General features: G+C 36.7%; 1 protein-coding gene across 4 annotated transcripts in view; it reads right to left on the bottom strand.

Moving 5' to 3' along the window:
* The window catches only part of LOC117210106 (BAI1-associated protein 3), a 123,743-nt gene that overhangs the window by 66,787 nt on the left and 39,559 nt on the right, over nucleotides 1–17,397 (bottom strand). For all 4 annotated transcript variants that reach the window (XM_033452776.1, XM_033452774.1, XM_033452775.1 and 1 more), the window contains exons 2-3: nucleotides 10,395–11,012; nucleotides 7,791–8,038 (exon numbers count right to left, since the gene is read on the bottom strand). In XM_033452776.1, the coding sequence (XP_033308667.1) occupies nucleotides 7,791–8,038; nucleotides 10,395–10,592 (446 nt within the window). In that variant the 5' untranslated portion in view covers nucleotides 10,593–11,012. The remainder of the gene's footprint in view (nucleotides 1–7,790; nucleotides 8,039–10,394; nucleotides 11,013–17,397) is intronic.

Genomic DNA, 17,397 nt, shown 5'->3' with positions numbered 1-17,397 from the left:
ACAGCAAATTCCCTTAATTGTACGATGACAGCATATGATAAAACGTGTAAACATTAGGAAACGATAAACGCGTGACAATTGTACGATAAAAGTTGGAAGAAAGCTGTATGTTATAAGCTTATCTCGTCAACAAGTTTCAACAGAGGAAAACTACTACGATATTTTAACAATTTTTCGACACGTCATCTTGGTTAGACATGCAAACATAAACAGAAATAAGCTGACAAGAAGTATGTCTTTCGCGTTTACGACAATCATTCAGGTTGTAAGCGAAGAACCCCTCGAAAATATCCCATGGAATATCCGGAATTCCAAACTCGTCCTTGTCATCGAATCGAGGGGTTGAAACTCGGCGTCTCGAATTGGCTGCCACTTTCCTTCGAGCCTAATCGAACCGTATATGACCATTCGCGTGTACAGAGTTTCGCGCAAGAATTCGCAACACGTAGTTAACCGTAAACCAACGTCTGATATTTCGTTGTTTACAGGGCTCTGGAAGTGTTTGTTCGATAAGTAGAACCGTCGGTTCCCGTTCTAATCGGTTCGTGAAACGAAATCTTCATTGGATAAAATAGTTAAAATTTTGGGGGGTGCAGAAAACTCACAAAATTGTAGAATGTGAATGATAATACATCCGAATAAATTTATCTTCGCTGGATAAAGTAGTTCAAATGATTAAAGAGATTCGCAAATTTTATATCGTAAATGATAACAAGAAATAAAACTTTTTTTACAATTTGAAGTTATCTCGATGTTATTTAAAATTTATATTATTACTCGAATTTGCTGGTGTGAATAATACGAGTAAAAAATGTTTCTTCGATTAAATACGAACGAAATAAAATTGTTTGAAGCTACTTTAATGCTACTTTGTATCGTGATTACTTTCGTTTCGTTTGTTCCGTCGATCAGTTTTCTTGTTATGTAGCTACTGGTTTAGTTTCGCCTTCTCATTGATCACTTTAAAATGAAATTTCTCTATTTGAAAAGCTTGAACGCGCGATAAATGGGTCTTTGAAGGAGATGTGATATTAATAATATCTCGCAAGAATTTCACGTTTTCAACGAAACACGATACCTTGGTTATTTACATAAAATTAATTCTTTAGAAACCCGGTTTCAGCTAGAGATTATTGAGCGTGCATCCAATATGCGCGTCAAATATTCCAAAGTTTACACGACAAACTGTAATACATAATATAATTTTCGATTATCGTATACGTCACACAGAGATCTATCTGTATATTACTGTACCTCAAATTTTCATCGACGTAACTAACATAACTTCAAGAATTTTCCTCTTGACTATACGTTGATAAAAAAAGAGGAGGGAGAAGAGAGAAGAGAAGAATCGAATAAACCGAACGAAGAATACGATCCACGCAACGATGCTATGGATATTCGATCGCAAATTAACAACTGCTCTACTATGACGAGAATCTCTTCCAGGTAGATCTTACGTCGCAGGTTAACTCTATCTCTTCTGTTTTCCAGAAAACTCGAGGACGGTTGCACAACGACCAGCAAACTGGAGAAATTAACGAGTTTCCTTTCGAACCTCGCTGTCCGCTCTCCACTGATCAAAGTCGCGTTCGGAACTTTTTGCGACATTCTACGGTTCATCGAAGTCCCGAGTGTCCCTCGTGAAGAAAATTCTCATTGTACCAGGAGAAAAAGAGAGAGAGAGAGAGTGAGAGAGAAAGAGAACACGCGTAACAGGTATTTACCGTGCTCGATGGCACAGAAGCTGCTTTGATGCAGTCTGACAGGCGGCGATGAAGCCAATATCGGCGGAATAAATTGGAATCGTGAGCAGGCTCTCGATATTTCTTTCGAAATCCGCCGGAAGCCATCGATGGCGACGCTGTCGTCGATGAAATCGCGAACAACGCGGCCACTGATAAATCAAACGTCTGCTCGGCAGCGACAATGTCGACATCGAAATGGTAAATACAACGTGGAAGAGACGGGGAGAAATCTTTGCTAACGAGAAAACAAAGCTACCAGCGACGAAGACGATAGAGACGTTGTCGTCTCTTGTATCGGTTCGACGATCGTCGTCTCGTTGCTCGCTCAGCTGCGTTCCAATTTGCCCTTCGGTTTAATTAAGAAATCAACAAGATTGCACGAGGATTCGTAGGAGATAATTCGAAAGTTTCGCTCGAAGCGTATAATTGACCTTTTCCTATCTCTTTTTATTTCTTGTTAGTTTACTTCCAACCTTCTGTTGGGGACTTATTATTTGGTTCTTGTTTGTAGATGAGGTTTGCGTTAGTTGACGTGACTTCGCCGTGTTTTTGGGTATTAACGGTCAGATTGATATCTCGGTCAAGCGTCTAAGGCTGTATTGTCGTGATTAAGAGGAAAGCGGAAATAGTTTATCTAATAATGAAAATCAACGATATGTCAGAACGTTCCAATGTTTGCTCATCCTTCGAAACAAAATTCAATGTTTTATTGAACGCCTTTGTAAGTAAGGGGAAACACTCGCTCTGTTGTCTTTAATGAAACATAAATACCAATGTCCAATTACGTAGAGAAAAGAAACATTATCCTACTTTGAATATTCTTTGAAATCACAGCAGAAAACTCTAATAAAAAGTTACTAACTGGCGATACAAAGAAAATATTAAACTTATCTTGCACGTTATTAAGCTTAATATTCTTCTGCACAGACGCTTGCCATAATAATAACAAAAATAAAAATCACCTATTCCCTCGCCTCTATAACTGTTTTCGTATGCAAATTCGGTAAACCCCGTCGAAAAGTACAGGTCAGGCAAACTTTCGTTTTATCGAAATTCATATTGCAATTTCAAGTTTTATTCCACGGCGACGTTGTATGTTGCCCAGTTTCGACAGACATCGCGAATTTCTCTATATTTGCATCGGTCGAATGGCCGCCAGTCCTCGTTGGATACGCATCTCGAACATCGCAAGGACGAAAGTGCATACCGGCGCGTTCTCTCCAGAAATATTTCATGTAACCCAGGACTGGCAACTTCGACCAGCGACGTGTCCTCTCGACTTTGCCGTTACGGTTGTACATCGAGGCGAATCAGTCGCACAAAGAATCTTCTTCGGCGTTTTTCAACTTCCTTCCTCTGTTTTTACGGGAAACGCGGAGAAACGCGGAGTAGCTCGCCTGTCATTCTTTGTTTCTGTTACTTCGAAAGCAATCCCCTAATCGAGTTACTTCTCAATAATTCTACGCGATCCGAAAGTTAGAAACCTGTGTATCGTTTTATTAGATTTCACCTCATTTTGTTGTTTATCCTGCTATAGTTATTACATCGCGGATTTTTACAGATATTACAGGACGTACGTAATACGATGAAATAATAAAGCGAAGTATTTGTGTCATGATACCTAAAGGATGAAACGAGACTTTATTTTCCCTTTTTTCTTAGCGAGAAAAGATGTAAATTATTACGTCGAATGCAGTGAAAAAGATTATATCTGCTAGAATATTTTACTCGAACCTTCAAATTAGAGCTGTCGCAAAATAGAGCTACGATGGCGAATGTCGATTAAACAGTGATTGAAGAAAAACGGAGGTGAAAGAGTGTACAAATAAACAAATTTATCAAATCTACGAAAATTTCTAAAGGCGATGAAATCTCTAGTCGAAAATGACGAATGACGATGAAAAAGCTGAAAGTCTCCGGCGTAAATGACGTGCCAGAATTAACAGAATTTCGTCTTTTAATTTTATTGGAAATCTTCCACCGGTAATTACGACATCTATCGTTTCAACTCTAACGAGGTTTAAGTTTTATTTCTATCTCGCAGTCTAGTCGATGTAATTTGATTATTATATAATTGTATATACCAAACAATTGGTTTACAACTACGACTATTAGTTTACAATTAGGATGTACGTTCTTTCGTTCCTGATGAAAGTGAACGAATCTAATTACCCGCGATTTTTACGAACAAAGCAATTGTAACTTCGATTCTGAAGAACTGAAACAGGTAAGTAAAATGGCTTGAAGCAGTACATTTAGATAGTCCGTGGTAAGGTTTGTGCGAGCACAGAACCGAAAATACGCGATAGAAATCTTGAATTTTCGTTTTGCGTTTTACTTGCGATCAATCGTTGCGTAAGAGAAACCCATAAATCATACGAACGATGGTGTACATTTATTTAAGAATTTAATGGAGATCTTTCTCCCACAGTATAGGATTGTTCGACTGTGCATTAATTCTCTTTAGGGTCGTGTATTAATGTCACTTTTCCAGTGATTTGTGATGTGGGAATTTAATTTCGAATTTTTGTTCGTAAATTTTAAATAAACCAGATTTTTTCGCCTATTCGTAGTAGTGTTCGACACTTATTATTATTGTTATTACTACAAATATGATAATGCATTATATAAATACTGTGAAATATAATTATTATATCTTTTCGATATTTTTAATATTTTAATGTAGCGATAATTATTAAAATTACGATATGTGTTGTCAAAAGGTGAAAATTTCAGAAATTTCATGAAATAATTGATGCATTCGGAATAAAGTTCGAGATTTTGGTAGCAGGTGCAGCAATGATGTTTTCGAAATGGTATGAAATCTTCTTCGAGATGTCAGATATTTTAGAATTAAATCGAGCATCGGGAAGCTTTGAATTCACGGATTATGATCCCGCGATAGAGAGATATATCGAGTAAACTGAAGCTTCGGGCACTCGAAAGTAACCTAGTTACCTTCGACTATACTCTAATCGGCGGAAGTTTATCGAGTATAAATTATTTAAATAGCCCAGTAACTTTGTTGTACGCAATTTAAGAATTTCCTAGCTCGTGTACATAGATCGTTTATTAGAAAAAGCGATAATACTTAAAATTAATAAAAAAAAAAATACTATCCTTCGATCGACTTTAAGAGGTAAAAAGATATTTTGCGATAAAAAAGAAAGATATTAAACAGCATAGTTCGATACAAATATTTTCCTGCTAAAAGTTTTAATTACATTTTATCCTTAGAAAATAGAAAGTAAATACATTTAAATAAATTTCAAGCTTTTGATAGCAAACAGATCGCATATTATACGACACATCGGACGATCAAATACGTTCGTCTAATATTTAAAATACCGTAAACGCGTCCTTTTTGTCCTTATTTTTAAATTTTGTCCTTATTAAAATATTTTCATCGATAGCTCGCTTTCTCGTACAAATCGTAAATTGCTCTCCAACAAGCTCGATTATAAACGTTCGATTACACACGATTAGGACGCGATAGCTCTTTAGGAACTTGATTTCATCGACGTTCGATGCCCGATCTCGAAGATGCCCCATCTGCTTCCTCGGAACTCATTAAAATCTCTCGTGCACATTGTCCACTTGTCATCGAAATCGATGATTGGATTTGATTCTCCTTTGCCACTCTTCCTCCTCTACGTTCTACCAATTAATTCGTTCTTCGTAGTTATCGCATAAAATCTCACGTATATATATATCGTTAAAAACTGGTGGATGGAAACGTCGATACTTTTCTGTCAAACGATAGCCCGATAATTTGTTCTTAGGGACTGTCCATTGTTAACTAAATAGAAAATGCGTTTGCCTGTTAAAACGGGTACTACACAAATTTCCGAATATTCTTTAAATTTATACGTTTGTAGAATCGTGCTGTTCGCTAACAGTCAGAATGAATGATTTACGCAAAGTTAAGGTGACATGTACGTCAGCTGTTAAGAGACATACGTGTGTTTGACCATAAGCTGTCCTATTTCACTTCAAGTGGTTTACCTTACTTTTCTTTGCTCTTTGTTTAAACCAGTGATCATGTGTTGTTATTTATGGTTGTTCCTTCTATGTACATACATCGTGCTTGAAGAAAAAATTGTCTCAAATAAATACCTTCGATTCTTTCAATTATCAACGATTCAATGAAATCTTTAATCCAAATGTATATTTTAATCCTTTTAAACGCTTTAAACCCAATAATACGTGTTTTTCTTTTTTATCGATTAATTATCGTTCAATTTATTACTGGCAAAAAATATGACACTCAACGTTCTTATTTTTAATAAAACTACCAAAGATCGTAATACTTTTAAAAGTGATCGATCAAATCGTCGTGATGTGATCATTTTCAAAAAAGCGAGGGAAGAATAAACGAATTGTTTTTAGCCACGTGCTCGAACGTTACATTTTTTGTTAATCCTAGAAACTTTCTGTTGTTGTCTATTTGTTTCTAGCTCCGATCAAAATATTTGCTCGGCAAATATTTGTTGCCGAATGTTGGAACTCGACGCCATCGTGGTGGCTGATTCGTTCGTTAAAAATTGATAATCCCGAAACATCGCACCTATGAAACGCCTCTCCGAACAAAAACTCATATTCTCGAGTAACCGGCGAAAAAGGGGGATCGAATAAAATAAATGCGAACAAAAGCATATAAAAAGAAAGGAATTATCGTGGGAGCGAATGAATCCCATAACATAAGGACAACAATGTACGTGCATGAATATGCAAGTGAAATATTCATGAAGGTTCCGCGATGCGAAAATCCCACATAAAAATGGATTTATTAACCATTACACAGACGATATTTCAACGTGTAAATGTTTCGTCGCGATTGCACACATATTTGTTTAACGATCGACGAGACTCGAGATTTACGAACGTGTCTTTTCCGTTATCTACTTTCGTTCAGCGATTTTATCGTTTCGAAAGCGGAGAACAATAATTTTGACGTTATCGCAGCGTGTACTAAGTTGAAACACTGGCAAATATCATTCGTGAATTCTGCTTTCGGATTCCTGCGCAGCGTAGGTATGTGGTATACCATTCGTCGTCATTTCAGTTAATTAAAGTGACCTTAGGCAAACAGGATTAGTATGGCTAATTGGAAAGCTTAGTAGAACTTAGGGACAGACAGATTAGACTATCAATACGTAGTTTGTAACAGAAGCATACAGCTCTCTGGCGAATCCTTCCTTGGGATTAATTGCTACGCGTTAAAATTAATAAAGTTTCTCCCATTACCTATGCTTTCAAAATGAAAGATTGCGACATACGCGACAGTTAATATCGACTGGCTTGTTTAATATGAAATATTAAAATGTTTCTTTTAACTCGCTGAAATTATAAACTGTTTCATCAACAGGAATTTCACGTCGATCTTCTCGCGGCACGACAGGAAATGAAGGTAAAGTGAAACTTCAAAGCCTTCGCGCAACTTTGATTTCACTTTGCAATACCTTCGTTATATTATTCTTCTATCGTTTGCTCATACGTTACAATCTACCAACGTCTTTTTAACGTTTTATAAAAAAAATCTTTCATCAAGAGCGTAAAATGTAAAAACAGAAAATCTATGGATGTTCGTATACCGAAGCGTATGAAAGATACGTGCGGAAGTTCAACCTGTTTTACCTTCACTGAGAACGAGAAGCTTATGTTACACATTTTTTTTCTCTTAATTATCTAATTGTATTACTGTAACTAACTTCGTTTAAGTCTATCTCCTAATTACTAATTCAGGTCGAAGATTGCCTTTCGCAATAAAAAGCCTTAAATTCAACAACGTATACGTTAGCAACAAAATCCTCACGTTCATCTGTTCGTAATAAAAGCTTGCGTTGAAACGAACTTGCAAAACCATTTCTCCGTTCTACGATTCCTTCGTCATGCACGATCTTCTACCAATCGCAACTCCTCCAACATTCTCCGAAAAAACCGTTTATCCATTCGAGTGGTAAGTACTGCGCTTTAAGAGACCTCGGAAACATGCCAATCGCGTCAAATACCTTGCAGATCTATTGGAAAGGGTCTACTTACCCGGAAGTGGCTTGTATGTCGACTTCCGGCCAGGAGGGTCTCCTCCGGCAGAACTTCAAAGGCGGTCGATCGCCGGAACCGGTGCTCCTTCGAAAAGAGCCAGCCCTGCGGGGCGACGTGCTGCCCGATGCGCTTCCGGCGGCGGGGTGCACTGTCAGGCCAGGGGCGGAAGTGCACTCGAGGGTCCGTCTGCGCGCCGACAACGACCGCCCATGAGAACTCGTCGCCGCTCCCGGTGGAGGCACCACCTGAATCAGCGAACAGAGATCGAGGTGTAATTAGTCGTCGACTCGGCTGCCTTTAACGTAGAAATTACGAGCGAACTGTGTTTATCCGTCTCCAAGGACAAGATAGTCGATGCGATGATCGTTCTATGTGTCTTTATCTAGTTTCTGGATATCAATGGGAGATGATATTGAGAAAAACGAAGTTCAAGTGTGTACCGTTTAACAACGGAAGCTTCAGACTTGGCACTGACAGATTCAACGTTTGCAGCGACGATAGTTCTGCAAACGTTAAATAGGCAGACTATGTATCTGTAGTCTGAGCTTTAGATGGCTAACAAATTACGAGAAAATTCATTTACAGCCTGCGAAAGATTCTTTATCGCTATATTTATAGGTACTGGGTCGGAAATTCGTCGAAAGCGAGATTAGAATATGTTCGTATGTTCATCGAGACATTTCGAACGAAGCGGAACGAGTAAACAGAGAATTGCGCGACAATCGCGTGCCTGGTTGTTTCTCGAGTCTTTTTATGAAGCTTGTGTGGACGATGTGGTTTATGGAGTTGGGAAAGATGTGGTTTGCGTGCGGCAAGGATAATCGAGTGGAAATTAGGTGGTTTAAACATTATAGTTGCATATTGTGGAAAGGTTAATGTAGTTTATATATGGGACAGATGGATATATTATTGAAGGTAAAATTTTGATGTAACGAGTATTTAAAATTGGATGTTGGAATATTGTACAAGGTACTCTGGACGAGTAAAGTGAGTCCGTTATTTAGATTGCAGATAGCAAATATTGTCACGACGCGAAATTAACTTTCTCTAAGTAGTTTGTGCCTTATTTTTCATTTTATAATCTGACTATCTTTAGAGCGTATTAAATATTGCAATTATCTTAATGAGATTCAAGAAGATTTATTAATTAATTTAGGTACGAAAGGTAAATGGAGAAACGATGTATCGTGATCAAATATTTTTTCTTTTATGACGTCGGTAAAGATATGAGGGGGAAAAGAGCGTAAAAAGGTTAGAGAAATCAAGTAGATAGAGAGAACGATGAGCGTTAAAGTAGGCGGTAAATGAAATCGGTATACATAAATAACAATGATGCCACCGTAATAAATTTCGATGCAGTGTGCTAGTAAAGACTTTGTTTGATCCTCTGGAAATATAAGTGAAATGGAATTATACTTTGATAGTTTGACATAACTGTCGTCAATTATACCTTACGCGAAGAGACCACGTGTCCCTAACATCGCGATTATTTCTTCACATACGAATACGCATTTGGTTCGTACCTCGCGATTTGAATAATGCATAAAAAAAGCAAAAGTTTGCCCGTAAACCTCTCTCCGTTCGATTACACTCTACCATATTTCCACCTGACTCGGTCATTCGGAAGCACAGCGCTTATTAAAAGTTTTGACGTCCTCGTTTTTCCAACGAGGCCGCATTAGATGACAAGGGTACAAGTACAAAGTCAACTGCCCGACACGTTTATGATTCTCGCTCGATCAGACCGATGAACATGTAATCTACCCGATTGCCTCTGAAGGATACAAGGTGACAAAGAATGGTCTGAAATTAAAGATTCCTTGAACTCGAATAATTGCGAGAAAAGCGAATAAAGTCGCTAAGAAATTTTCTCATAATTATTATTCTAATTGTAGAATAATTGTTATGTGATTCTATCGCTCTACAGAACTATGCTATCTAGGGTTGATTAATATTTAATCGTTATCGAATGGTCAGTTCGCACAAAAGTCAGGTACAATATTATTGACATGTATCGAACGTTTATTATATATCGTATCAACTTTGTAGATATAACGATGCAACCAAGAATATTCTCTTATGAGAATTTTGAATTTTCATATTCACATGCTTGTGTCTGTACGTATATAGCGCAATAAAGCGAAGAATTTCGTTTCAAAAAAATTCTAATCAAGAAATTTCTCTTAAGAATTTCAACTTATAAGAATTCTAAAGATCTGCGTGAGTTTTAGTTTCCCTAGACATAATCTATCACAGAAAATAATTCTTTCGTATTCTTTCATCGAAACCTCTGATACCTTTGAAACGAGCTTTAACTTTTCAAAATATCTCAATACAAGATTTTTTACCGAAGCAGTGGCTACAAAAAGTATCGGCACACCGTTGTATTTATTATATCGTTTAAACGTACTAATTAATCAGATCTTATACTAAATTTCATACCATGTAGAAACGAAACCACGAAAATGAAATGTACTACCTGATAACAAAACGCTTGATTGGAAAATAATTTTTCTAGGCACTGTATTTGCAAGATCTCCGTTCTCCAATTTCTTATTCTCCAATTTCTTGCAGTATAAAGTTCTCAAATGAATTTCTCACCTTAGGATAGCCATGAGGAGTGGATTGCTGCGCGGTGGAGTTGGTGTTTGTCGTGCCCGTGACGCTTCCGGTGGAGCCGCTTCTTCCTGACGCGCTGGTCGCGGAGTCCTCGCGGCTGAACGAGAACCTCTTCGGGCTGAGGCTCAAATTCGCGACGCTGTCGCTCACGTACTGTTGCAACGAGTTAAAGAAGCTCATTGTTGATACGCGTGGAAAAAAATCAGCTTGGCTCTAGAGTCTAAACGAAACACTGACGCGTGAGAATCAGGGCAATTGTCATCGTTTTCCTTCTGGCACGTCCGTGTTCCCGATCAACGGCTTCAGGGCGTTCAGGACGTTTAGTTCGCGGTAACTTTGCACGCATCGATCTCCAAGCGACACACGCTGGATTGGCTCGGTGATATGGGGAGGAAAGCACCTCGACCTCGGCAACTTTCACGGTTCTTTGCGTCACGATATCGATTCTGCCCCACAGCCATTTGCAATATCGTTGCTTTCTTCTTTGCGATCGCTGCGGTTCCTCGAGCGCCGAACTTAAGTCATCGTCCAACGACCGATCCTTTAACGCGTTCCTATCGATGAGCTACGTGTCTTATTTCCGTACTGGATCCGTCGCATCTGAAAGAAAAACACGAAGACTAAAGAAATCTCACGAATTTTTGTATGGGTAATCTTGTCGCACGAAAATCCGTGCGTGTTACGTGAGAATAGAATTTTATTAATTGAAGGATATCAAAAAGTAATACGTATACGGTATAAAATTTGACGTTTCAAAAAATAGGAACGAGGTCTCATGTTTTTAATAGTATACCAGCATGAAATTTTAATTCAGAATACCGGTACAAATAAAATTAATATATAATAAATAAAATAGGAATGCAATGATATACATGTAAATGTAATACTAAAGATTGGCAAGAATTTTGAAATTCAATAATTTTCATGTACATTGTTTCATAAAAGCGCTTCGATTTTCTCTCGCCGAATGAGGGGATAATTTCCATTGGTTGATATCTTTTCAATAACTTGCCGAGACCACGCTGTACAAAAATGACGATGTTCATATAATAGAATAGGAACGTTATATTCGGACTACTTGTGTCACAGATTTTTTTATGTAAATTTAAAATTGCATTGCTATCGTTCGATCTAGCGTAATAAATCAAGAATAGTCTTAATTATCTTAAGCTGTCTTAATTATTGCATCGACTGAAACGTAGGTACGTCGATTAGAACTAATCTTCGATCCTACAAATTAAGATTAAAGTTACAATTCAAATGAAACGTTATTACAAAGACTGCAGTGGATAAAAATCTATGGCGAGTGGGTGACTCGATGCGATAAAGTAAGAGATTAACTGTTCTACATACGCGTACGTTAAAACCGCAATATAACTTCCGCTTAATTCTGAAAGCAAGGAGATAGTTAACGATGTGGTTTCTATATATTGTAAAGCAAGTTATTATCTCGTAGCTTAACAGCAATTTGTAGTTGTTCTCTTAGTTCACTGGTTCACTCTTTCTTACTTATTTACATAGTTCAAATTTCGAAAAGGAACTCTGTTTAAACAGATATCGATTATATCTGCTTACGTAAGACATCGTTTTTCTCGCGATCGTATATCGATGATCGTCAAATTTCGTTCAATTCGTTCGCCGTTTTCGTTCAATTCGTTCGATCGACTCAAAACGTGCAATTTTGTTATTGACATCTACAGAGATTGCGAAACGAGTGTTCGCAGTCTGAAGAAGGCTTTTCGAAGCGATAAATCGCGTCTTTGTCTTACTTCGTACCACGTTGACGAATTGGCGACACTTCGAAATGTCGGAAATATTATTAGAAAGTTGCTGGATAATAGGGACGGTGAATGTGCTTTTAGAGGTTTGGACAAATGAAATGGCAACCCGTTACATTTCCGTTGCGGTTTCGTCGATATACGTGAACGCAATGACGGTGAATCTGGTAAACATCGATCGTTAGTTATGGCTATCGAACGATGACTCGATCGAATGGTGGTCGTAAACATTTTATGAGAGAAAATGAATCGTTCGATGAACATTGTATATCGAGAATTCGAATTATTGCTTAGAATTATTTCAAAGTTAGTTTTGATAATCGGCACAGAATTTGCCATTATTAATGACGTTCGAAAGCTAATGAATATCGAGGAAACGTCGGAATATAAAAATAATTAAACAAGAAAGCTTAAACAAAAGTTTGAATTAATAATAATTTGAATTATTTCTTTGTAAATTTTCTTTGTAATTCTGTTTCGTCCCGTTTCGTTCTTACAGTGAAAAATAAATGATAAATTTAAAGGGCGAAGGAGTTTGTAACTTTTTTTTAGAAAATACCGACTATCGTACCATTTTTCAAAGTTTTCGTGTCTATTTAATTTGTCAAACCTTGACACGAACGAACTGTGAGTTTCGAAACGTTACACGGTTACGCGAGAAACAGAATTTCATTAATTGGGTTGGTCAATAAATCGATTTTCTATGTCAGTATTGAGGCGAAATGAAAAATGACAAATTTTGACATGCAGCTAGATCATAATTTGTTCCGATAGAAATAAGACGAGAAGAAAAAGAACGCTCGTTTTAAACGCAGGAAATATTTTATTACGCAGCAATGGGGAACTATATGATTATAGAATATTTACTATACGTATACGCGTATACGTGGATCAATACATTCTTGCAATTATTGTGAAACTGCAGTTCTCCGTTACGGGGCTGATTAAATGAATTTCACTTCGAACGAATTGAAATTTATCGGAATTCAAACAATGAACATTTGAATGCCTGCTTTTTCATTTGCGAGGACGCGTTATGCTTCTTGTGAAAAGTGGCGAAATATAGAGTCTATAGCACTGAAGAGTGCTACAGGTTCCACATTATGATCTTACGTTCATTCGTATAATGTCATTAAATTTCAATATTCTTATTACAAGTCTCTTGATGATATCGCAGCAAAGCTTGGGATGAAGTGTCGAATATCGAATTGTAAGTATTAAAGAGGATATGTTAGAATATTATTTCAGATATAGATATTAACAATCTGGATAAATAGAAATAGAAATAGAAATAGAAAACTTTGAAAGCAATCTGGAAAAATATTACGAGTTTCTATGATCAAATGGAAAATAATACGCTTTTAAAATGTCACAAATACAATTACTCCTGTAACAAATACTAGATCAAAGGAACTTTAAGTGAAAATCTCTGTGATAAAAATCAAATTTCAAGCGTTTGCATCTTTCGGAAAAAGATAACGTTATTTATCAAAACGTAGCCAATAAATCTCTTTCTCTCCCTCTCTCTTTGCTAACATTGTCCCACCGATGCGACGTTAAAACCTACATAGAAAAAGGATATTGCAAGTTCAGTTACTTCACTGATTAATCGTTTAATTTAATTTTCTCGCAGCTCCTTATTTCTCAGCTTATTAAAAACAGAAATTGAATTAATTAACATTTTTTTAATTTTCAGATGAAACGTTCCCCAGCGTTTATATCAGTCTATACGTCTATCGAGTTAGTAGCTTACTTTTTGACTTAAAAAAAGACTGAAATGAAACTGATTAAAGTTTCATCGATGTTTAAAAAATCTTATCCGGTCTATTTGTTATATAACATTCTATACATTCGTTAGAACGTTATTTATACAAGTTAACAACTTTTGATTATAGCTTTTTCAAACGTATCTTCATTACTCTCGTTGGTGGTTTGGCGCACGTTACGCGCGAAATTCGCTGAACAATTTCGCAAATACATCGAGAGATGAAATCCACGAGCGTTCCACGAGTGCTTCTTGTGGCGTGTCGCAATCCTGTCGACGCTCCACGACCGCGATTAATTAACCCCTTAATCGATACTGCTTCGAGATCGTCTACGATGTCGCCGCACCCCATGGATATTAGTTTCTTGGGATTTTCCGAGGCTAACAAAGGAGCTTCCCTTGACAACAACTTGCGTTAAAATTAAGTCGTCATTGGAAACTCCTTGGATATCGTTGCACTCGAGTATCGATGAATAATTATAGCTTATCTCGAGCAATTTATTTTTTAAATGACTGGACGAAAGAAATGTATGCATCCGTTTTTGAACTTGGACATTTGTAAATTTAAAAGAGAACGTTGCGTGATACACGCGGCCCTGATCAAAACTTTTAGCAGCGGAAACATAATATTTATAACGTCTATAATATAAAATTTATAAAAAGTCTCTAAGATTCATTAATATAAAATGTTTAATTCCAGCAAGGAATAAAATTATGTTGAGAAAATCTTTGTAATCAAGTAAGTAAATGAGTCAATATTTTGCGAAAAGGCACGAAACTCCTGAAGATTGCAAAACTTTATGGAAATTTCAGTAATTTCAAATGTTGTAGAATTTCTAGCAGTCTTGACAAACACATTCAAAACCATGGAGGCCTTTGGACTTTAAGGATTCGTGGAACTTTAATAACTCCAAAGATCAAAATTTCGAGAAGTTCAGGGACTATAAAGTACTTAAGGATCCCAAGAAGTTGTAGAATCTTGATGAACTCTAAAATTTATGAAATTTCTATGTCACATTAGGTTTCTTCGATCTAAATTCATCCTTGTCACGCGGAAGGGAACTAAGATTTTTAAGACCAAATCCTGTAGACCTTAAATCCTCGCATCGACATTATCAGGTTTAAGTATTAGGTGCAAAAACTGTGGTACGTACATCGCAAACGCTAATTTCTTTATAGATTTTCCAGTACCTAATTGTTATTATTCTTGGTAGTTCGGTGCTTCTGAAATTCCAATATTCAAGATACCACACACTCACTGCGAGACTAAGTTAAAACGCGTTTGTAATCTCGAGATCGGGACATCCAATTTGAACTATTGTAATCTCGTGGTATTTTCACCGAATCACTGTAAGATTGTGACATCTCGGTTCTTTAATAACTGAAGTAATAAAACTGATTAAGCCAACTTTTGTCGATTAACTGCGCCGATCTAAATATACGATGTCGTGAACGACTATAATCTCGACGGAATTTTGTAAATTTTTCATAATATTGGAACAAAGGTTGACAAAATCGTTTATACGATTTCATATTATAATATAAGACAAAACTGAAGATACAACAAACAAAAATTCTCTTCCTTTGACATCAGGAGGAAATTAAATTTGCTTCTAAACTTGTGTTTTTCGGCTGTGAAAAATTACCTGAACTGTTTGTCTCACGACGGATTCAAACAAACGGGTCTTGTACTGTATACACACGTCACGATATTCATCGATGTAACTCCTAAACGATAACGTTCAATTTATGTTTAAAAACTACTGCGTTTCGATACACGATATTTCGCTTTTTCTATACTTTTTTCGTAAAATATATATCCACGCAATAGTTATCGATTGTTACGAATCTATTGTACTACAACCCCTTCTGCCCCTTTTACAACGAAAAATGTTACTCGTTCGATGCGTGCATCAGTCGTCAGCAATTCGTGCCGGAGAAACGAACGTCCGGTCGATGCGGAACTGAGTTTAACGAGTTTCGCTACGATCTACAAAATATGGTAACAGAAGGAAAAAAGCATTCTACTTTGTCTTTCATTAGCCGGAAGAAAAAGGCGTGTTCCCACAGGGATTAGGGAAACTTTGAACGAATCCGTAGACAGTGAGCGAAACAAACGACGAAATGTAATTTGTTTATCATTGAGTAGGATACAAACTTTAACGGAACCAACTTCATTAAAACTTTCTCCGATGATTCTCATATACAGTTAAGTCGCGTTAATAAGCACCAACGAGAGATTTAGATCTCTGGAATGGAAACCAGAGACATTATCGTGTTCCATCCCTGACAAGTTAACAATTTGTTACTTTATTGTGGTGCATATACGCATCAATAATTACTGGAGCATAAAACGGATCGATATTTCATAACGATTGTTAAAGATACATCTGGGATGTAGAGTTATCCGACAATGTATCGTTGTAGGTAGTTACACCCAAAGTTAGTTTTCTAGGTTATTCGTTATACCTTTCATACGCTTTAAAATAATCGATACACGTAATTGTGATTTTATAGGAAAAGAAAGACTCAAAGAGTAGAATGCGATACTTCGTAACAATTCGCGTTAAATTCTATTTACTTCGAAGAAAAGTAAGAAATCATTAAATTAAATTTATTAGAATCGAGCGGAGTTAATATCATATATCGGTGTAAAGATTGCGCAATTAGATTCGTTTCGTTCGAACGAAAGTACACGAAGAGATAAAGTTTGGTGCAGGAACACATCGCTGTCGGGTCTGTTTATTATCGATCCACATCTCTAATTCAAACATTTGTCAGGACTTTTTTACTAGCGATTAACATCATATTTTTCGAGTTTACGTCAATTTTTATACAATTCGTGTTACTCGAGCTGTCCGATTTTCGGATGAATTCGTTTTAGGTCTTCGAATGGTATTAAATAAAACTCGAGTGACGTTCTATGAAATTGTACATCGTTCGAACGACGTGTTCGCTATCGAACGCTTAAACGCTTAAATAAAATATTCATGCACACATACGTTTACAGTATCCATACACGCGTAATATGCACACATTTAAACCTGTTAATGCGTTTACTTTAAAAAGAATATCGGTCAAATAAATAGAAGATAGTGCAATCAAAAGTAGGAATATTTTGTCAATTCGATAAGTAGAACGCCGCGGTAAAAGAGTAATTTTATAATTAACGATAAAAATAACAATATTTCCAGTTGGTTTCCTACTCGGTGACCATTTGCTTTGTCAATGCGATATGAATTCTAATTATTGCTAAATTCCCTTTATATATACACGTCGGAGATGAAAGGAAAACCGGAGCCTTCCCTTTGCAATTTTGGGAAAGTCCTCTAATGCCTTAGCCTAGATTTTATCATAGCTGTAATTAAGCAATTGTTGTCATTCAATCTGATTGTAATTGTTCGAGATTTGTGATAACGAGATTGGGCTCGAGGTGACGACT

This window comes from Bombus bifarius, unplaced genomic scaffold (genome assembly GCF_011952205.1).
Source record: "Bombus bifarius isolate JDL3187 unplaced genomic scaffold, Bbif_JDL3187 scf7180000008199, whole genome shotgun sequence".
In the NCBI taxonomy this organism is placed as follows: domain Eukaryota; kingdom Metazoa; phylum Arthropoda; class Insecta; order Hymenoptera; family Apidae; genus Bombus; species Bombus bifarius.
The sequence above is the reverse complement of the archived record's forward strand: the minus strand, read 5'-3'. Positions and strand labels throughout refer to the sequence as shown.